Source organism: Thunnus maccoyii, chromosome 4 (genome assembly GCF_910596095.1).
Source record: "Thunnus maccoyii chromosome 4, fThuMac1.1, whole genome shotgun sequence".
Lineage (NCBI taxonomy): Eukaryota > Metazoa > Chordata > Actinopteri > Scombriformes > Scombridae > Thunnus > Thunnus maccoyii.
The window spans coordinates 26673490-26696349 of record NC_056536.1 but is presented as its reverse complement, the minus strand read 5'-3'; the positions used below and the strand labels follow the sequence as shown (position 1 = coordinate 26696349).

Genomic DNA, 22860 nt, shown 5'->3' with positions numbered 1-22860 from the left:
CCGCAGGACAAATCTCACAGGTCATTAGATGACTAAGAGGATGTAAAAAAAGAGAGAGAGAAAAAAAACATTCATGTTCCACAAAATTGATTATCTTTCTCCAATTTTTTGTTTTTACTTTGTGAAATACTGGCTCATTTCACCTCTTCAGGCCTAAAAACGCCTCAAATGAAACAATCCGAGAGAAAAAAAATCTAATCTCTAATGTCAACATGAAGATTATAACCTGTGACGAGGTATCATTCTCTTTTTATGGGGTCACAAGGTCAAAAGGTTGGAACCACTGCTTTAAGGTTCCTTATAATATACAGTACATATTCAATAGGTACAATATGTACAGTACCAGTCAAACATCTGGACATGCTTCCTCATTCAAGTGAACAGGAAACTGTGTCCAAACTATGACTAGTACTGTATTAGAGAAACTGTGAAAGCATATATTTAGGGAAAGTTTAGGGATATATATATATTGCCAAAGAGAAAGTTTAAGTAGCTACAGGTATTGTTGACATTTACTGCCCTCATTGTTTCCTTCTTCCTGGTTTCAGGAGAATATTTAGATCCTCCCTCCTGAGCACACAGAGTGAACTTTTGTGCTGGAGGGTCTGGATTTCCCTCCTCAGTTCAGCCAGCATGTGAAGAGCAGTGCAGACTAGTGAAAATACCACGGACCAGTTTTATGAATAGTGCCATTTAAAAGGGATTGGTTTCGGTGAAGGCCTAATGATGCCATAGTGCTGGCGTCACAGAGAGAGAGGGGGGAAAGAGAGAGCATTCTTTCCAGGCGCTGGAGCAGCACTTTCAGACTGGTAGACTGGAGTGAGGTGGTCTGGCAACTTTCCATTTCACATACGTCACTCCTAATGCCCAGTTGCTCTCTATGTCTCTGTCCAGTCACAACAGTAAAATTGAAGCCCAGATAAAGCTGGTGATTTTGCACATCTGTCAACACCGGAATTTCTGGTGAGCCTTGAGATGACTGTGGGAGCCATTCTGTCCCCTGATTATGATGTTTTTTTAATGTCCTCACAGAATATTTCCACAGTCTTGTGATGGGCTCTATCACCAGCCCTGAAACTATCAGACCCGCCTAAGTTCTTCCGGCCATTGGTAAGGTACAACAATAGAAAACCAGAGGCCGGAAAGGTTAAACAGATGATGCATAGTTCTCAGAGCTGTGGACCGCTGCCACAATTGTTCCATGGGGTTCCAGAGGTAATTTGTTTCTGCGTGTTTGTGGTGTTTGTGTGAGCCTATTCCCAGTCCACTGGCTAACTAGATAATGATGTACACACAAACACAAACATACGGTTACTGGCAAAGAAAGAAAGAGACGGGGAATTTTAACTTCAAGTATAGAGACCCTTAAAGAGTTACTTCAGCAATTTAGTGTTTCACTTCCACAAAACTTCCAGGAAACTTGCAAGAGGCATGTTGATAACAGAAAGGTTCCCATAATGCAACTCAATAGCATCTTTTGTTAGACCTTGATAAATACCCACATCTTTCAAACTCCACAATCTCAGCTTGTAATATAGGTTTCTCTTATAAATTAAATAAGTATACCAACCTAAGATAACCCTGACAATGTCATCGGGTTTTTTTGGGGGGGGCGCGGGGGGGATTTGGTTATTTTTTGTTTATTTAGAAACCTCTTCTAGAGCCACAGAAGACATTATACAACAGGGATTTTACAGGGTGAGTAATACTTCTCAGGGTAAACACACTGAACTTCATGAGTAAAATTAGTGCAATTCCCTTTAATACGACAATATGATCTTCCTCTTTACGATAATAGCTGTCTCTGAGGAAGTCTCACAGTCACTGATGTTAATGTTATCTGTTCTAGGGTTATCAGTATTTATTTTGGAAAGCTAGTTTAAGGGAAGTAAATGAGTCACCCTGCGTACATCCTGCATCCCAGAGCAGAGACCTCACAGTTGTGTGGCACATTGGCAAAAGGCAGCACATAGGAAGCCACTTCTGGCTCATGAGCATGGGTAATAAAGGGGAGACATTGTGTCACTTTACCCAGCTAGCAACTTCCTGCTATTGAGGAGAAAAAAAGAGCAGATATTTTGGCTTCTGCAATCAGTTTTTATACCCAGTGTATAAACGAGAGGCTCCCCTATAAGCTATCAAATAATGTGTGATCTGCTTGTACAGATGCTGAAAAAGGTGTTTACTTACAGACACTGATCATTTAGAAGAATTAAAGTCAGGCTAGTGAGGGTGGAAACTGGTTTGTAAAAGAGGCTGTCCTACTTTAACAAAGTCTGCATCACATAGGTAAAGGAAACACTTTAAAGATGGATTATAACTGGATATGTTTATATCTCCTTTGGTACTGTAAGTCAGTGGCATGGATAAGATGTAGAGCCTCAGATTTCAGAGGAACAACTGGACTGAATGAACACTGCATGCAGCTGCATGCATGGAGCAGGTTGTGTTTAGTAGGAATTTGCTGAGTTTATGCTGCCATCTAGTGGCCAATAACCGTGCTGCACCTGGCAGACAGTCATTGTCATGACCTCCAGAGTCTGAATGAGGACAAAGGCGTTTCATTTTCTGCTATGTTCCCCTCCCTTTAGTGTGACTAAACTTATCCTACAGATTTGACACATTATTAGGTCAATCACATCAGTTCCAGTGGAAATAATCTTTCCTTAGATGCACACTATCAAGGGAAATTGATTAGATTCAAAGACTCCCTGTTAGTACAGTAATATTGAGAACAGTAAAAGCACAAAAATAGATCATCATTATGAGAGTTACCCATTTTTGAATACATTTTATATATGTCATCTTCTACACACTTCAGAATAGTTCGTTTTACATATAGTTACAGTTACTTCTGTGTATTAGTAATCCTACCAAATCCAACTCATAGCAAAAGGTGATCAAAGGCAGCATGACCCTGTAACCTCTCAGTTGTGATCACTCACCTACTGAAATCAACAAAACACACATGAATCTTTTTCCTTTTTGAAATGAGTACTTTATTGTTTTTATTTTGTATAAAAACCTTTTTGTCCACTTTAGGCAACAGTTAGCATGAGAGTACTTCTCACAGCTTTTAGATGAAGTCTAAACTTATCAGTCTTTTCAACAATCACACACACACACACCCCTTTCACACAGAGAAACACACAATCACATAGTGTACTGGAGTTAATTTGATGCAGTGATCCCAAACCTAAGTCTATTAGTAGAAAGCCGAGGACAATAGCTCAACGATAGGCAGCTTGTAATCATCATCACTTCAAAGATGGTACTATGTCAAGGCAAGTCACGCGAACACAAAGGGCCACAATCAATCTACAGCCTCACAACAACAACAGGAGACTGCTTTGTTAAAATCTGATGGATGAATGCATCGTTTCATTAGGTTTGAAACCACTGCTTTGGTGCAACTCTTAAGCGGGTTTATATTAAGACAATAACACAAAAAAAGAAAAAAAAAAGGCAAAGAAATACATCAGACATCTCATACACAGCAGCACATCCCCTGTTAGGCAAGCCGTTGCAAAAAAAAAAAAAAAAAAAGCAACAGCTGTAATTGTAGGCAACAAAACAAAGGACTGGTTTTGTGTAAGAAGAGTCGGCACACTTACGCAGATCAGTATTAATCAGACATAGCTTAAAAAAGACATTTAATGACCAGAAATGTTATACGATTGCATTTTACATACTCAATGACAAAAAACACCTCATTCCATAATCACCGTGTTAATGATTTGCAGTGCAGTAGCTATTGCGTTCCTACGAAGAGGCTCTCCAACCCTTTCGCTTCTTTAACGTCAGTCATCGAGAAACATATCTCCTTATTCGTTATCATTATATTTCTCGTGATGGTAGGGAGAAAAAGCAGTGAATTGTAAATCTGTAACATCAGCACCTTTCAGGAATAAAATATGTATCCTCACTAATATACTCCCCCCCGCCCCCTCCCCCATTCCCCTAATACAGTACATACACATGTACATGCACACACAGATGCATACACACCTTTCTCTCTCATACAGACACACACACACACACATACAGATTGAACAAAAAAAATATACAAATTCAGGGTGTCGTCAATCTGCTCCATAAATTAGTAACGTCACATCATGTCGTGTAACTACTTTCACGTTTTTTTCTTTGACTCTTTAAATGCTATTTTCTTCATATGAAATTTGACTCGGTTCAGAATTAGCTCTTCCTTCCGAGCACAACTCGTCGAAAGAGGTGAAAGACTAGGAAGGTCTATTCTGGTGTTTTACCGTAACATGACATGACTGACTACATGGCATTACAGTCTAGGAGTATTAAAGAAATAACGTTTCCTTTCACTCGAAAAAATAATAATAAAAGCAAAGACTGTGAGGACCTCAGCTTGCTCAAAACCAACAGTATCTAATCCACAAAAGACACGTTACTCAAAGAAATAATAAGTAATATCATAGGCATTGCAACTATTACAGGTAAACTAGTTTTTTTTTTTTTTCTGACAAATCGACTGCATTTGCAGCCCAAGGTGAGCGAGAACATCAGCTAAGGCCAGTGCTCGTCTGCTGCTCTGTTTGGGTTTACCTTCATGTCTCATTGCAGCAGAGCCACAACGCTCGCTGCCCCCCCCCCCTCTGTTCACAATGTGCATACAGATCAAAAAAAGCAGCAACCTCGGCTCTGTCTTGCACATTGTAAATGCATATACAGTACACAAAAACAAGTATTTCCAGGATTATTAGGTCTATTTTCAGCAGAGGATACTATCAGAGGCCTTCATTTGGCTTGACTACAGCACACGAGTTTGCTGTAATGGAAAGTGAGCCAGTAAGTATCTAACTACATCAGCTTCTTACGCGCACTGCAAAACAATTTTGTGTTTAGTGTTGATAGCTTTAAACATCACCAAACTAAAGGCTTATGTCAGCATTCACACACTGTGTTTTCTGTTTGCTTGCGTTTGGAAATTAACAAAGCACTACGAGCTGTACGGTCTCGTCGACAAATGACTCCTAAACACGAGTGTTTTTAATTTTTTCCATTAAGGCCGCATTCATCACCCCCGACAGAATCACATACGATGTTGCCCTGTAACTGCATCCATATTACTTCTGGGGAGTGATCTCTATGTGCTTTCAGCATCCCCCCCCCCCCCTCGCTCATGTATTGTAATACTCATTCTCCACATAACTCAATGACAGTCACTATTAGAGATTGCAACCTGTAATCATTCTTGATGATAGCAGTAATAAATGTGAAATGTGTAATTTATTCATCTTAGATGAAGCTATTGTGCAAAATATCTGCAGAGACGCTAATACTAAACTTCAGGAGGCAGTGGATCCACTTCTCCCTCCAAGCAGGACTCCACGTGGCACTGCTCTTCGGGGAGGCTCTGCTGCAGACTCGAGGGCCTCTCCTCCACTACTTCCACGCATTCCTCTGAGCGCAGAATCACATTGGTCAAAGACTTGCCCAAACTCTGCCTGCAGGTGACCTCTTCAGGACTATCATCCTTCGACTTCTCTCCTCTTTCTAGTTTGCTCTCCACACACTCGCCTCCTCCTGCGTCTTGTTCTCTCGCCGAGCGCTCCTCCTGCTCCACCTCCGCTGCTCTGGGCAGGGTCTCAAAGGCTACAGGCTCTATGGGACTGAGCTGGTAGTAGAGCAGAGAAGAGGAGTCTTTAAGGAGGTCGGAGGGGCTCTCCTCCTGGTTGTCAGTGATGCAGAGCACTGTGGCGCCCGTGGGGAACGGACCCTGCAGGAGCACCTGATCCACACCCGGCACCTCTGCTTGCTCGGGCAGCTCCCCTCCCAAAGCAGCGGGCAGGAGGCAGAGAGGCTGCTCGGCGAGACCTCTGGCGCCCAGCTCCTGCTGCACCGCTTCCCCGTCGGCCTCCTCCCTCTCCCTCCTCTCCTGCTCCTCGGCGCTCTGCAGGTGCAACACGGCTGTCTCGTTCTCTCGCTCCAGAATGTCCTGCTCCGCCAGGAGATCCTGAACCTCCATGACCGTCTGCACCTCGCTCTCCTCCAGCTCAGAGTCCAGGCCAGCGACTGAGGATAGGTCTGGCGATGTGGGGCAAGTGGAGGAAGGGGAGGACGTCGGGTCAGATTCAGCATACTGGTCCCCAGTCCCTTGTATCAGCATCCTCCTCTTCTCCAGGTCCAGCTTCATGATGGTGTGCAGGTAGTGAGTTCTGACACGGAGAGGGTTGAACTCGATACGGCCCGCCATGTTGCCACAGCCATCCCTCGAGCATCCACACGGGAAGGACATTCGATCCACCTGAGGGAACAAAGCAGAAGTTATTTCAGTTTTACTTGTATTTTAATCCAACAGGAAATAGTAAACACCTAGATTTACTGACTTACAACATGACTTATAACAACTTCCATAACACAAGTGGCATGGAAGTTGCAGAAATGTTTATAGCTTGACAGATGACACAGTACATGTTGCGGTAAGGAAAAATAAATGAAACTGAGAGATTATCTGGTTACTGTGTAATAAGTCAGGTTGAGACAGATGTGCATTTTCTACTAACAAGTGAAAACAGAGTCATTTATAAAGTTAAAAACTCCGATTTCTAACCTCAACTAACTAATCAAGCTAACTGGAGAAGAAAAAGAGCAGCTCAGGCAAAATATATGTCAGTATGTCATAACCTGAGGGACCAAGCATAAAGAAACCGCCTTTAATGTTTTATTCTCCTTCTTTTTCAATATAAAAATATTAAGTATATATCTTTTAATAGTTTTATTTATTCTAACTTCATACACACACAATCATAAACACTACTTATTGTTCAGTAGAAGGAACCAAATCATGCAGCAGCTCTGATCCTTCACTGTCAACACACTGACTCATACATTTACACACAAAAGGGTAAAATGATCTTAATATTCTGACTGTATCATTGTGTATCAATGCTATCTTGTCTTGAGGTTTTAGAGAGACGAGGTCAACAAGTAGATTGATTGATGATGGATTCCATACATCAGCGCATTGATTTAAAAATAATTCTGATCTCACTTTACTGATCAATAAACAACGGATGCATTTCAATCTCAATCCATCGATCTGGCGGCGAATCTGTATCGTACAGAAATGCTTTGAATATAATCTGCGTTTCTTGTCTGTATCTCTACTGTTGCTATCGAATGAAGGCAAAAAGAATGAAAACAAACAACAAAATGACACAGTAAAATCTGCCGTAACTACTCTGCACATGTGCGACGGGTGAACTACAGCACGGAAACTGGATTTCAATGCCAACGCAGACAGACAGACGGAGCGATCTGGACGTTTTCAGTTGATGGCAAGCAGCACTGTGGTTTCCAAAAATATCACAGTCAACTATATATACATATGCAGTGTGTAAATTTAGCAAAATTACAATGAAGAACTGCAGGAACACATGTGATCTATGCGATCACTTTTTAAAGCGACACGTTTTCATCTTTTCAAACAATATGAATAGTCTAAATGGAATAAATGAGCATGTTTATTTCATGCATATCCAAAACTGGCTGATAATTCAAGCAAAACATTTGCTCTTCAGATGAAATAAATGTGAAAATAAATGCTGGTACATATGACTTTACTGAGCAGTGAAGACTGACTCATTCGGGTTTCTTCTTCCTTCACACGCACACGAGATAAGCCAGCAATCCTTACCTGGCACTTAATGCCAGCTTGGCTGCAGCCACAGTGGCGAGGGTCACAGTACAAGCGGCAGTCGCAGCCACATTCCTCCCGTGAAAGGCGGATCGCTCTGAGCTCAGCTTTCTCTCGCGCGTCTATGCGGGCGATGCCAGAGGCTCGCAGGAGGGCTCGGCGGCGTTTAGTGGGTAAAGGCTGGAGGAAGAAACAGTCGTCAACCTCCACCCCGTCCACGTCCAGGTCCTCGTCTGATACGTCCTCCAGAGTCAGCAGGTCTGCCTGAGCGCACTCCACGGTGCCGTTCCTCGTCAGCTGTGGATGACAGTCGGTGTAGAACTGTGAGCTGAAGACAATATGAGACTGATTCTCTATTCAAAGCACAAGTGGATGATAATTATCCTCAACACTGATACTTCAAAAACAGCTTCATCTGCAGCTTCATAGTAAAACTTTTAAACAGAAAATGGAGGAACAAGTACTCAGATCCTTTATTTAAGTAAAAGTAGCAGTACTAGATTGTAAAAATACTCCTTTATATGTAAAAGTCCTGCATTTAAAACCCTACTTACATAAGTACAGGAGTATTATAAATAAAATGTACTTCAAGCATCAAAAGTAAAAATATTTGCCCTGCAGGAAATCTGCCCCTGTAGTTAACATATTATTATAAATGTATATTACATTATTAGATTGTTAATACTGTTGCCTTTATATGTAAGCAGCATTTTACTGTTGCACTACTACTACTACTACTACTACTACTACTTTACATATAATTTGGTAGCTTAGTTTCTAAACTGGGGTTCGGCTCCCTCTAAAGATAAACCTGAGTGGTGGTGAGATGATTAATGGGGTAGGAAAGGAGAAAAATGTTCTGCCACACAAATATTATTCATTTTTCTCTAATCTTTTTTATTTTTGTGAAATATTGAAGTGGTTCACCTCTATTGAGCCTCAAACAATAGTGGTATTGAATGAAAGGGAAGTTTAAATGGTGGAACTGCTAATAAATAATGTGACAAAGGGCCCAAAGTAGACGCTGCTCGTCAGGAGTCACAAGCCAGAAAGATTGGGATTACATGAAATCTTAATCTGAAGAGTAACTAATAACTGTAGTGGGATAAAAAGTATCTCAAAACTGTACTTGAGTAATTGTGCTTAATTACTTTGCACCGCTGCAAAAGGAAACATCTGCTTTTCAAAAGAGACCCCTGATTGGGCCAGAAGTTTTGTCAAGACACTTGACCCAATTCCCGACTAGATCTATATTTACAGTTACAAATAGTAATGTACCCTCATTTTTTAAGATGTTCTACATGTCAAGTAAAACAAGACACAGGGCTCACTAACAAAAATTCTGATCAATAAAGGCTACATAACATTTTGGAAGACATCATGTCATGCCGTATACTTGACCCAAAGAAAGAAAGGCACAAGATGTTATTATCAGACTCATCCCTTTAATCCACCGATCAGATGAAATGTCTTAAATCTACCTTCATCTTGCGGGCATTGAGCTTTTCTTGGCGCAGATGCTGGCGTAAAGTGTGGCGGTGGCTGGTTTCCTGTTCGCGGGCGAACTCGCCCAGCGTGTAGCGTCTGATGGAGGAGTGGTGACGGGCCATACCCAGGGAGCTGCCCCCTTGGCTGGGCACGCTGGTGAAGCCCTGCCGCCGGGGGAAGTAATACACCGTCACCACGTCGAAACGTACCCGTTTCCCCCCCGGTGACGGCTTGTGCTGTCTGAGGATGGAAGTGGCTGATGTGTGGGGGGGGCGGGGGGGGAAGAGGGAGAAGAGATTTGGGATGCGATGTTACACATGAGTAATTCAATACGTGTGCTAATTAACTGTTTGATTTCAAGTGGGTATATTGCCTTTAATGTGTGTCTTCTGTTGTTCCTTACGGGTAAATGCGGTGCTGGAGGGAGGGTTGAGGCTGTCACAGCTGTCAGCGCTGTCACTACTGGAGATGTCATCGTCAGAGTCCTTAGGTGTAGAGAATGGAGAGCTGTTGTCCACCTCTTCATATCTTCGTTTGAGGCTGAGGGACGAACCTGCCTCCATGGAAACTCGGTGTCTGAGGGGCACAGAGTCGAGCCACAGTCAGCATCGGGGTGTATAAATGTGATGAGGATGATGATAATTTGCATCAGAGAGAGACTGAGTGAATATTAATTTGCGGAGCTGTGTTTAATACTTGTTTACTAACTGAAAAGCTTAAACACAAACTGTTCCTGTCTAAGGTCACAGAGGAAAAAAAAAAAAAGTGACATCTTGACAGCTTTTGGCCCTGTCTCCTTTCATCTGTATTCCAGCTCCATCATTTCCTGTCTCTGTACCCCCCCCCCCCCCCCCCCCCCCCCCCCCTTCCCTACACCCCCCTCTCCACTTTGAAATCATCAAGTGAAGAAACGTCACCATGGCAACTAGGCAAGCACGGTTTATGCGAACAGCCTTGAAGCAAATTATCTGTATGGCTTCACAGTCATTTTTTTTCTTCTTCTCTTAATTCAGCTATAAACAGTGCAGGGAGGGGGGGCGGGGGGGGGGGGAGTCAATATGAATGAATCTGAAAGCTAATCAATCACATCAGAGGGGGAGGTCAAACAAGGTGAATGAAAGCAACTGAATATATTATATCTTAGACTATATAACGTCCTGAAGGTTTGTGGTCGAACTGCATCTCACAAAGTTTAGTATCTTAAAGATCAATCAATCCAGATGAATGAATACTCACACTGACTTTACATAAAGACTGTGCCTTAAGCTTATCTTCCTAGTATGAGTAAGATACTTCTAACTGTAATTAATGATTCACTACGTCTGCACACATCTTTACTGGGCCTGTGTTAACATGTCACACGCTTTATCTTCATTCCTACATGGGACATCAAATGAGCTGTTATCCATTCTGGTTTCACAGTTATCAAAGGGAAAATGCAAACTTAAAGGATAGGTTCACAATCTTTCAAGTCTGCCCTTTAAAACAACAGTCAGGAGCCCAAATGAACACTGAAATTCTTGCTGTAATCATTCCTCCTGTTCATACTGACCGTTAGAAGATCCGTCGTGAAATGTGCTTACAACGTAAGTGATGGTGGACAAAATCCACAGTCCTCGTTTTGAGCGAAAATGTATTTTAAAGTTTATCTGAAGATAATATGAGGCTTCGGCCATGTGAGTTATTCAAAAAAAAAAAAAAGGGAAATGTTCCACAGTTAGTTATTTTAGTAACAAAAATTACCTCTTTGTGTTTCCTCAGACAGTGTTTTCCTGTTCAGCTGCAGTGGGAGGATTGTGACTAAAAAAGGGAATTTTGGCACTAAAAAGACTTTAACTTTACAAGATATTGACTTGATTTGACTAATTTGGACAATTGAAGCATATTACCTTCGAATAAACTTTGAAATGCACTTTTGCACAGAAGGAGGCTTGTGGATTTTGTCTCTCATCACTTAAATTGTTAGCGCATCATGAGGCTGATCTGTTAATGGTCATTATGAACAGGAAGGAATGATTACAGCAAGAAAAAACATGTGTCAGTGTTCATTTGGGCTCCTGACTGTTGTTTTAGGACAGACTTGAACAATTGTGGATCTATCCTTTAAAAAAGGTTATTACTATGATATTTTACTGTACAGTGAAGTTTGTCCTTAAGCCAAACAGCGAAGACAGACTGTAGCAATGATGTCACACAGAGCCAGATCCTGGAGCTGCTCTGTGGACAGCGAATGACGAAACACCTGCCGTCGTAGTAATATTACTGGGATATGAGGATGCTTTCTGTGGAAAAAATACAAACCTGATTTAATACCTCTAACACGGAATATGTGCTCTCTCTCACCGATTCATGTCTTCATGCTCGGAGAGATGCTGCAACTGTCTGACATGTTACTGTGCACAGTCACTGAAACAGCGCAGAAATTCAGTTTTTATGTGGATTTTCCCTTTTTGAATGAGGTTCTGAACTAAATTTAACCCCTGAAGAGGCTGTGACGAACATGGGTTGGTCTTAAAGGTTCCTGCAGATCCAAAAATGAATCGTTTTGCAACTGGGACTCCAGTATAAATAGAGCAAATAGAGCAAGAGGCTGAATTTTTGATAGTAGGTTCATTTCCCTTATGAAAATCAAGAATCACCCTCCTGTTCCTTTAAGGACTTACAGTAGTTGGACTGTTAAGAGTGTGGCTACAGTGTGTTTACAGACAATTGTGACTTGATGGTGTATTTACATGCAGTGTGGATGAGGTATTTGTATAACTGGGTACACCTTTGGTGGATGCAGCGACTGACCAGGCCAACTGTGTTGGGGGAGGTTGGATGTTTATCAGCCTGACAGGCAAAGACAACCGCCCTCTCTCTCTCTCTCTCTCTCTCCAGTATACTGCCCAGTTTTTACATACACATACACACACACACACACACATACAGGCACACAATGGCAAACCGCCCGGTTAATGTAATACTAAACCCTCTTACCTGGGGCAGAATCAGGGACCCTTTTTCCAACCAACTCGTAGGTCGTTTCCCTTTTCCAACGCGAGCTGCACATCAATCTTTTAACGCCCTATGAAGATGCCTTTTTTTGTGTGCCAAAACCGATATCCCTGAACCGAGTATCCACACTGCAACCGTGGAGCAATGGTAACCCGAAGTGATTCGCCTGAAAGCTTTCCTGATTGTCAATCTGCAACACTTAACATCTGACTATAGAATAGGCTACTTAAGCTCCATGCTCATTGTTCTGCACACTGAAAGATCACGAAGAGAGCAGGGGCTTTCTGTGAGACCTGCGGGTTTCATTTAAATGTTGCATGCCTATCCACTAAAAAAAAAAAAAAGAAAAAAAAAAAAAAAAAAAAAAGACAGACGAAAGGGGGAAGAAAAGAGGGACGTCATATGATTCGCTGCGATTTATTTCCCAACATTTTCGGTGCAACATGAATAATGTAAACAGTCGAATGTCTTATCTTCCTGATGTAAGCCTTGAATTGCTTGCAATGGAGAAATCCGCTGACATCTGTGTTCGTTTATCCTTTTTTTTTTCTCACCGGGGCGGGTTCAGTCGGTTAGGCTTACTTCGTAGTCTTCTTGCATTAACGCGGATTTGGCCCCGTTTCGTTTAGTGTCAGAAATGTTGCAGTGTGGGTTTTTTTTTCCTAACGAGAAGACGCCTTTCTCCCCGTTTCGCCCCTGCCCCGTTTGTTACAATGTAACAATGGAGGAAGAAATTCTTCCCTGTAGCCGTATATATACTTATTGTGACATCACAGGCATGCCCGGCGCCGGGGCATGCTGGGAAATGAAGTGATTTTTCTTTTTTTTTTTCTTCTTCTTCTTCTGTTTTGTTTTGCAGAAAGCAAAGCAGACATAAAATTTTTACAGTCTAACCACATGGATGGCATTTAACACAAAGCAGCATCTTCTTCACTCATCCTGATTTACAGTGACATGACATTATCATTATTATGTCTTGTCAAAACTAGTTTCCATGGCAACAAAATGACTGTGCATGTGTGTAGTAAGCCTCCACATTTGTCAAACAAAGGAAAATATTCTGTGTATATTAAATTATATCACCTTTGAACATTATCTGAGGAGCTTAATAACAGTTAGGACGTTGTTTAAAAACCACATTTTTTTATTTTATTTTTGCAAATATTACCAGGACAGAGACAACAGATGGCGGCCGTTACATGGGTAAGTATTTTAATAAGGCTGATGAGATGGGGCAAAGATATCTAAAATGTCAAGCTATCGATTTCATGTAAGCAGTACAATGGATTGAACATAAACTAACCATATCTTTTCACATGCAGCTCTGGTGTGCCCAACAACTCATTACATGTAGTAGTATCTGGAAGTGGTATTATCCAAAAAAACAATGACGGAGAAACATAAGTATGTTAAAAAGATTATAAAATCTGCCAACATAATGCATGATTCATTGAAAAAAAAAACATTTAGAACAACGATCTACATAAAAAAAAGTTGGAAAATGCCAAAAAAAAAAACAAAACAAACAAAACAAAAAAACTTAATGAAATGCTGATGTGCTAAATAAGCTGATAGGAATAGGAAGGACAAGGACCGGAGACGATTTGCTGGTGTTGCCGTTGCGATCGCTAACATAGACAGTGTTTCATCGTCATTCAAGATTCATATGTAACAACCATGAGTGCCAATACTACACTAACTACAAGATCCTAACAGTGTTTGGGAGTCTGAAAAGACACAGTTAGCCTTCCGAAGGAATCACAGGACAGCTGGATTCATAACAGCTTCGCTTAACGTCCTGATTGTTGATGCCTCTTGTGGTGCTTTCGTATAACGGTGTGATTGTATGAGCTATATCGTGTTTCTTGCAGTCCGGCTTACGTGAATCCCAGTAAGGCCAAATTCTTGTCAGTTTAACTGTCTCTCTTTTGTCGCTTTGACTTCTTTTTTTTTCCCTTTTTGGTTATTGTTTTCATAAAAGAGACAACAAACTCGATTCTGAAGCACAGAGCTTTGGCACACCAGATGCTCAGCAAGCTAACAGCGATAGCAGCTGTAAGTGCCACTAACCTCTTTCATGAGACATAAGTGACAAGAGGGAAAATGCAACCGTTTTAAGGGAGACGATGGCGGGGGGGCGAGAAGGAGAATGTGTTACGTCGCTGTGGTAACAGGGTCACTCCCTCAAAAAAAGTAAGACAGTAAGTGAGGAGAGGCCAGAGGAGAGGCCAGGTGCTTCAGTCGCGTGTTCCTTCTAGCAGCCTCGAGAGGTGTCTTGGGGGCATCTCCACATATTCCAGGAACAGCAGGGAGTATGAAGCTCTAGAGGGGCTGACTGGATCGGGTCTAAGGAGAACAAGGCTACGCTATTGTCCTGCCCAGTATTCACTTCAAGATGATGTGGTAGCCGTCATTTGTCTCATCTGGCAAGAAAAGGAAAAATAATCAGTAATAAGAAAGTCCATCATGGGTATGTGTTAAATATAGAAAAAAAAAACAACGTTCAAATACCTTTCATTGTGTCCAAAACAAAACATACTTCATCTTGGAAGTTTTGAATCATCTATGAAGAGGAGAGCAAATGTTAAAATGCAGAAACACTCAGTAGTCCATAATCTCATTATATATAGTATTAATTCACAATATGTATGCGTAATGACAACTAGTCTCTATAGGTGTCATCTCATACGTCAAAGTGTCGCCTTGGTGGAGGTAGAAAGCAGAGGCAGCATAGAAAAGCACAGGGTCTTACCTCATCACTAACGAGTACATGGATGCCGGTGGGGCCCTGTTTAAAGATCTGGTTAATCTGTCTGGGTGAGATGTTGAAGAGCTGAGCGATCTTTTCTGTCAGCTCAGCAGCTGTGAGGTCCTCCAGGTAAATGGCGTGATATACTGCGGGCAGGTAGAGAAACAGGTCATTCGTTTTTTGTGCCCGATGTGCACAGCAAGTAATGCATTTTACTTTTTAGAGCTACACCAACAGCAACTTGTTTGACATAAATTCATTATCCGGGGGGAGTAGTCATGAGCAAAAGCAGCAACCACAGCTTAACAAAAAGCCTAGAGATACACTCGAATGTAAAGGAATAGTTTAATATGTGGGAAAGATTGCTACCATTGCTACCTGACCGTGTCAGTATGCTAAATATATAGAGCCAGCAGGCCTGCTTAGCTTAGCATAAGTTAGCATTGACTGAAAGCAAGGGAAAACAGCTAGCCTGGTTCTGTCAAATGGTAAAAATATCCCTGTACCAGCACCACAATGAAGTGTAAAAAACAACAATTTGTGGTTTTGTTGATTTCTATTACTTGATTAATCTTTATACAATGCAAGAAATTAGTGAAGAATGCCCATGACAATTACCATAAGCCTGAGTTGATGTCATCAAATCACTTGCTCTCCCTGAACAACTCTCCAAAACCCCAGAAATATTCAGTTTACTATGAAATAATAAGCAGCAGATTTTCAAAATTGAGAAGCTGAGACTGGAGATTAATCTGTTATCAAAACACTGTTGTAATATGATTATTGTAATATATCAACAAATAAGAATTCATGTTCCAACATTCTCCAATTCAAGCTTCTCAACTGTGAGAATCTGCTCTGAATAATCAACTGATTGTTTTTAGCTCTGTTGCATTTCAGCAAAGATGCTGCCAAAATTTAAATGAACATAATCCTCAAAGTGCTTTATGTGGATTACCACTTTTATAACTTTTTATTCCAATGCAGTGATGTGCATAACAATGTCTGCTAGACAGACACTGACGCCGTGTATATCAAACATTCATTTATTCACTTTGCTACCCATGAACTATGAACGTGCGCTCACCAAAAAAAGTGTTGGCGGCAGCGTCTCCGTTTTCATGTTTCGGTTGCTGCTCGCGTGCCTGCTGAGACTCCTGGCATACGTAGATGGTCAGCCTCGGACGCACCACCCTGTACGCAGCATCCACAGAGAGAAACGACAAAAACGCCTGTAAATTCAGACTTGCTTGCTATGTTTCGTAAGTGACAGGACTACAAAAAAAAAGAAGACCCACCGTCCCTTCAGAGCGTTGAAGAGTCTAATACCGTCAGCTGGACCACAGATCTGAATGACATCCTCCCTGGTCAGCTTCAACAGGTCTGCCCCTGGTACACAAAACAAGATATTATTCCCAACATCTATATGGTAAAATCCTTCCCTCTAAATCTAAACCTGAATTATACAACAAGTTTGTTTTGGAGGAGTGCAATATTTTACTACATGCGCAGCAAAATTATATAAAAAAAGACGACAAACCACAGTCATAGGGGGCTGACAGGGATTCAGTGTCTTGCTGAAGGACACTTTAGCAGATTTGTGTCATGCAGGTTGAGGCCTCGATCGACACTATTCTACCCTGCAACACCTAAATAATACCAGATTTCTTCTCTATGGCTCTTTAATTTCTAAAATGTTACACAGGACCAGCAGCACCAGCAAGGGCTTCACTCAAGGTACACCACCGCTGAAAATGAAAGTGCTGAATTTGTAATAATTCTGCATTCGGGGGGGGGGGGGGCTGTTTTACCTGAGAAGTTCGTGAAGAGACGACAGAAGGGTGAGAAGCGGTTTCTAAGAAGCCACTGTTGTGCATCCTGCGGTGTGGCTGTGGGTAACAAATTCTGAGAAAAAAAAAAAAGACAAGAGTTCAAGTCAAAATAACAACAGTGTCAAAAGGTGAACGTTCTCACTGAAGTTGTGTTAAAATCACCGGAGTGTTTTTACAGCCACTTTATGTCATATCTGTCCTGAACTTGAAAAAAAACATTAAAATAGAAAAAAAAATGTAGAATGCACAAAGATGATTAGCAGATTCATCCTGTTTCATTAAAATGGAGGAATTTTTGAATAGTCATAATCTTGTGATTAGACAAAACAAACAATTACAGAAACTGACAGAACATTAGACTCTTGTTAACCAATCTTGCTGACCAATCTTTGTACCATTGATTTAACTTGGAGTTAATTTATAATGTGGGCAACAAATTAATTTGTGCAGAGCTTTATTAATGTTTATTCATCCTACTTGGGTTACATAATCTTACCATCATTTCTCAATAGGTCTATGTGGGTAAAGCATAAAAACATATCAGCCAGACAGCTGCCTAAAGTTTCACACCAGAAGCTTTGAATCATTGGCTAGTTTAAGGTATAAAGAATTTCTCCAGGAAGTTGAATCTGACCCTTGTATTTGTGATTTATCATTAACAAATGTTATCACTCACACCTTGAGGCAGGAAAGGCTTATTTTTTTGTTTGTTTTAGGTTTTCTTTTGGTGCTTCAGTGAATCTACCGGGAGGCAGAGGTTTAACATCGAGATGTCAGCTTTGCGTTTGTGAATATTAATACGCAGCGGTTCGGTGCAGGCAGGAGGTAGCCAGGCAATAAATCCAGAAAGTGAAAATACAGTTGTACTCACGTCTGCTACCTGAACGACAGGCTCCGGCTGGTGGCTTGGTGATCCGTTTCTAAAAAAGGAAATGTGACCGTGTTAGAAAATACTGAGATCATGATGGTTTCCTTCCTCGTGGTCATCTACATTAATAAGGAGAATCCGAACGTCACGTGTTTTCCTCACTAACTGCATACAACCACAATGTGGGTTTTACGGTTAATTACATTAACGTACTGCAGCCAGCATTCATCGTGAAGTATTGATGGAAATTGTTAAACACACATACCCTTCCGCGACTGGGAAGCTGTTTTGTGTGCTGTTGAAGCCGGGAGATGGGGAGTTGTTGACATATGTGATCTCAGGCCAGGGAGAGCACTGCGAAAGACCAACACTTGTTATTATGACATTTAAATAACCTCAGAAATGAATTTTTGCTGCTGCCAGTTATGAGCTGCAGTTTGCTCCTCCGTCTGTTTGTGTGTCATCCACACCGTGGTCGTTATTTGCAGCTCTAGATGGAATACATACAGACTTTTTGATGTTGACCCACTTCCTATCACACATACAGTATATTCTTCATTGGCGTTCATGGGTAAATAAAGCTATGTTTATCATTGACGACCCTTTAAAGTTTAAAGTAACATGCTAACCTCTGTAAGGATTGTGGTTTCATACGAGGGCTGATACTTCTCCTTTTCCTGCGGCGCTCTCTTCTCCATTTTCTCCCTGTCTGTCTTCTGCTTTCTGTCTGCACCTTTAGGCTGAAATAGATCATGTAGAGGTCATTGAGGTGGCACATCACCATCACCAGGGACGATTAAAACAAATGTTTCCAAGACTTTTTTTTTCTCATCCCTCTCACCTTAAAGACTTTGACCTGGCAGGAGGCTGAGTGGAGATGTTCTGTGTACTCTCCACTCTCGTTCTCTTTGAACGTGTCGATCTGAACGCGAAAAGGAACACCCTTTTCCCCTCCGTGCTTGCGCATGGTAAATTCTGTGCTGATGCAGTGAACCTAAAAAAAGAATAGCGATGTAAAATTAAAATATATACAGGAATGATGACATAACACCAAACATAGATCAGAAAAACCGGTAACTTAACAGGATTTTGGCAGAATTGTATTAGTAATTCTTGCCTGCAGAATGACATTCAGATTACTTGCCATTTTGCCAAACACAATAGATGAGTAAACTTAATATTGACAAGCTTAGCTCTAAAATGCCAGAATGCTCTAAATTACCTCAGATTACTGTCATTGCTTTTAATGAATCAAAGTAATTCAGGATCAGTGTTGTCCATCATGCTACCTGGATAAAAACTGAGGTTCTTTTTGATGGTTCCCAAAGGAACTCCACAGTGTTAAGCTGAGTAGGGTTAGCCCTGGGGTCGATTATGCCAACTGACATGGGGATATCTGCAATGGATCAATGTAAAACAGGCTGTTATCAAACGAGTTCTTAATGCACACCATCTTGTCCACAATATCAGCACTGTCATCTCAACCTTGTGTTTACATTAAAGGTTAACAGTCAATATTCGAAACTGATTTAATCCAAAAACTATTGGATGGTTAATATACATACAAGGCAACACAGCAACATACTTTCCACACACAAATCTAATACAACACATAAGAACCAGAACTTTCTGGAACAATCAAAGTGGACGAGACATTTTTCTCATCCAGTGCTCACCCAGGTCCAGGATACGATCACCAGGCCTGTTCCAGCGCCAGCCTTCCAGCTGCTGGTGCTCTGTGTACTGAAGTCGTCTGTCGTGAAACACCACGCGGATAATGCTCTGAAATTAAGAAAAAAATTATCTTTACAAAAGGATTTAAGGCAGATGTTAACGCTATTGAAGCTAACACATGTATGCTTGTCCTGTGCAAATATATTGTAACGTATGATTGAACCGGCGTGTCAGAATCTTACCTTTACCATTTTACCAGTGATTTCCGGAAGTTCCCCAATTTTCCGATTGTCAAGCATTATAATTTCATAGGACTGCCCTGCAATGACGAGTCCACATGTGAAAAAATCACTTCATTCCAACAAGGCTGTCACAAAACACCAAATATTCACAGCTGATATCTAACCTTGGTAGTCTAACTAATCACAGTCATGCTAACACAGTAATAATTTGCACACACTTGTTTGGTCACTGTTTCCCGTGGTAACTATGGCATTACTATATAGCCAATTTTAAAATACCACATACAGTACACTGCCAGCAGGTAATCATTTATGATACATCACAATATCTGTGCTACAGAGGAGGAAAAGATATCTTATAAACTATTTACAGGCTTAACTGCCAGACATGAAAGTATTGCTATATCGGTGCCAATGTATCAAAAAATATTCATAGTCATCCAGGTGATAAATTATCTATGAGTACCAGGTTTGCCTCAAGGCACTTTTGACTTGGTATAGATATCAATAGATTTACTGAGAAGTACACTGTGGCTGGGATCCACATGCTGACCTTGGTTGAGGTAGGTGAGTGTTTCATCATGCAGTTTAACGGCTGGCGAGGTAGCTGCACACAGAACATACTGGAAGGGAAGGATCTTGTTGTCGGTGTCTGGAGGCAGGTTGGACTCCTCCTGCTTGAAGATGGGGAGGGCGAGTACATCGCTGGAGAACAGGCAAAACAAAAACGACGCTGTTAATAAACTGCCAGAGCTGTGACAAATTCACTCTTTCCTTTTCATAAAACAATTCTACAGGAAATGAATGTTGACAGCTGAAAACTGTTAAATTAAAAAGGAGACTCTCACACTGCCCACCGTCACCAGTTACCACTCGAGGCTGAATGGCTGGTTATTGTGTTCTCTAGCTTTGCAGTTCATTAGTTATAATGGAGGCAACTAGGGCAACACTACCAAATACCAAGGTATCCAGTCTGGATCTCATTGCTCCTCTCAACAGAAGAATTTCAGGAACAAGTGGGCACTTTGCAGCTTGTACAGTATCATATAACAGAGCACTTAACCAGCCAGGAGAGGGACACAAAAGAGAAGGATCTTTCACTAGCCGAGCAATAAGTCAGCAAAATCTAAATTGATTTTACATAACTTTCAATATCTCTGCATGAGGACATTTCAAGCAACAGGGGTCATTAATATCTGTTTGGACATTAAAGTCTTGAATAAGTCCTCCTCAAATGAAAAAACACCTAGCGGAGAACAGCTCGAATCATATTTCATCTTTCATCTGACTGTCAGAAGTGTATTGCTTTCCAATTCATATGCATTTGGTAATTAATTTTCCCTTCTGCTATTCATGTTCAAATCCAAAGTGTAAAGACATTTCTCTGCTCAAAAGGCACACAGACATGGACACAAAGCCCAGCTCAGAGGGAATATTAGTATTATTATTAGTAGTAGTGGTATTAATAATAATAATAATAATAATAATAATAATAATAATAATAATAATAATAATAATGTATATAGCGCCTTTAAAAACAGTTTACAAAGTTCTTTGACAGACAAAAAAAAAGCAGGATACTCAAAAGGTAATATAACTACAAAAAGCCAAACAATAAGGCCAAACAAAAGGAACACAAAATGAAAGTAGTTCAGATAAAGTTAAAACGAGAAGACAAAAGACACAAAAACACAGTAGAGAGAAGACAGTAGGATGATGAAAGAAAAGACGGTAAAAGAGACAAAAGACAATTAAAAGAACATTAAAAAATGTAAATATAAATAGATATAAATAAAAATAATAAAAGCAATAAAAAATACAACATCACATAAAAGCAGGTCTGTAAAAAAGGGTTTTTAGAGATGATTTAAAAGAAGTCACTGATTCTACGAGCCTCATCTCCTCAGGCAGGTTATTCCAAAGCCGAGAGATCCTGATGGCAAAAGTGCGGTCACCCCTGTAGATTTCAGCCTCGACTTGAAATGAAACACTGCACGTGAATAAATTTGATAACTAATCTTTAAACTAGAGCAAATATCTTCATAAAACAGCTCATACCCACAAAAACATGCTCTGCCAATAATTTTGAATAATAAAAACGTAAGGAACAAACTACAAGTCGAGGTCAGAAGTCATAAAATTGTCCTGTTAAAGCTCCGGGTCAAGTGAAAGCACAAACTGCTGACGTTTAAGGTCAAGCAGGTGAGACAGTTTCACTAACTTTAGAAAGTGTCAACAGAAAGAGATATATCACTTTGTGGGTCGCATTACTACCACTGCCTTTTACAACTACACCCCCTTGAAAACACATAAACAAACAAGTTTTGACTGTATTAAATTAAGTCACAAATACATATCAATGAACAACAGAAGCAGAAGAACTCAGTCCAACAATATTCTTGACACTGAGGGCTCGACTTATACTGTACCTCATGCTGTATGCCCCAGCACCAAGCTCCTGACCAATGCCCGACAGACTGGCATCAAAGTCCTGGACCAGTCCGGACTCAATCACTTCATCCGTGAGAGGCAACTTTAGAGCCCAAGCCATGATGACGATCTTACGGAGTGCCTTCCCGGTTAAAACTGGAGCCAAGTTTCACCTGTTTCCCACCAACCTTCAGTGGAGAAAAGTGAAGGAATTAATGTGCCATCACTGAAATGTGGCTGCAACTTGAATCCAGTTAAAATAAAGCAACAACTAACTACGTCTTTAATCGACATACGCACAAAACAAACAAGACACAGGGATCAAATTAGCTGTTTGTGTGCTTGTCAGTAACAGGTTATCATGCTGAACAATGCAAAGCTGTTGTGGTTAACGGTAACGATAGTCTGTACTCATGTTTTATGCAACCGTGCATTGCCGCACAGTTAAGATGCATACAACTTGAGTTAAGCCATATTATTATTATTATTATTATTACGCGTCTTTATTTTTTTATTTGGTTAAGTCACGTTAAACAAGCAAAGACATATAGCTTACCTTTAGTGAAAGAAGTGCAGCCACTTGCTATCACTGCGACAGTTTCATGCCATCATGTCGCGCTCCTTCGCCCAGCACTAAAATAAACATGTCGAGCTAAACACTTAGCTATTTTAGCCTGCAAGCTAACTTAGCTAGTCTGATGTTAGCCCTTCTTTTTTACTGTTATTGGGGCTTCAAGGGAACAAATTGTCCCCGATATACATGCTTTAAATAAAATAACGTCAATACATATCTCAGACTACGAAATAAATGTAATATAATATCTTGCTTTTGTTTGTTTATCTAGCTTCGTCAGGAAAAGGAGCTGCCGTAATTTCCGCTTCGTCTTCTTCGTGGTATTATTTAATAG

The 22860-nt window shown here is 40.8% G+C and overlaps 2 protein-coding genes across 2 annotated transcripts; both read right to left on the bottom strand.

Annotated features, from left to right (window-relative positions):
* Positions 1-3997: 3997 nt before the first annotated feature.
* Positions 3998-12885, bottom strand: csrnp2 (cysteine-serine-rich nuclear protein 2). Its single transcript, XM_042409254.1, has 5 exons — positions 12140-12885; positions 9564-9736; positions 9154-9416; positions 7673-7969; positions 3998-6280 (listed from the first exon to the last, which is right to left on the bottom strand). The coding sequence occupies exons 2-5, from the start codon at positions 9721-9723 to the stop codon at positions 5315-5317; spliced, it is 1686 nt and encodes a 561-aa protein (XP_042265188.1). The 5' UTR covers positions 9724-9736; positions 12140-12885; the 3' UTR covers positions 3998-5314.
* A 398-nt stretch (positions 12886-13283) lies between these two features.
* tfcp2 (transcription factor CP2) lies at positions 13284-22854 on the bottom strand. Its single transcript, XM_042410109.1, has 16 exons — positions 22509-22854; positions 21952-22140; positions 20076-20227; positions 19523-19599; positions 19283-19388; positions 18896-19002; positions 18448-18600; positions 18236-18346; positions 17872-17960; positions 17610-17658; positions 16718-16811; positions 16205-16295; positions 15994-16100; positions 14910-15052; positions 14669-14720; positions 13284-14580 (listed from the first exon to the last, which is right to left on the bottom strand). Exons 2-16 carry the CDS (start codon positions 22071-22073, stop codon positions 14543-14545), a joined length of 1491 nt encoding a protein of 496 aa, XP_042266043.1. The 5' UTR covers positions 22074-22140; positions 22509-22854; the 3' UTR covers positions 13284-14542.
* Positions 22855-22860: the final 6 nt, after the last annotated feature.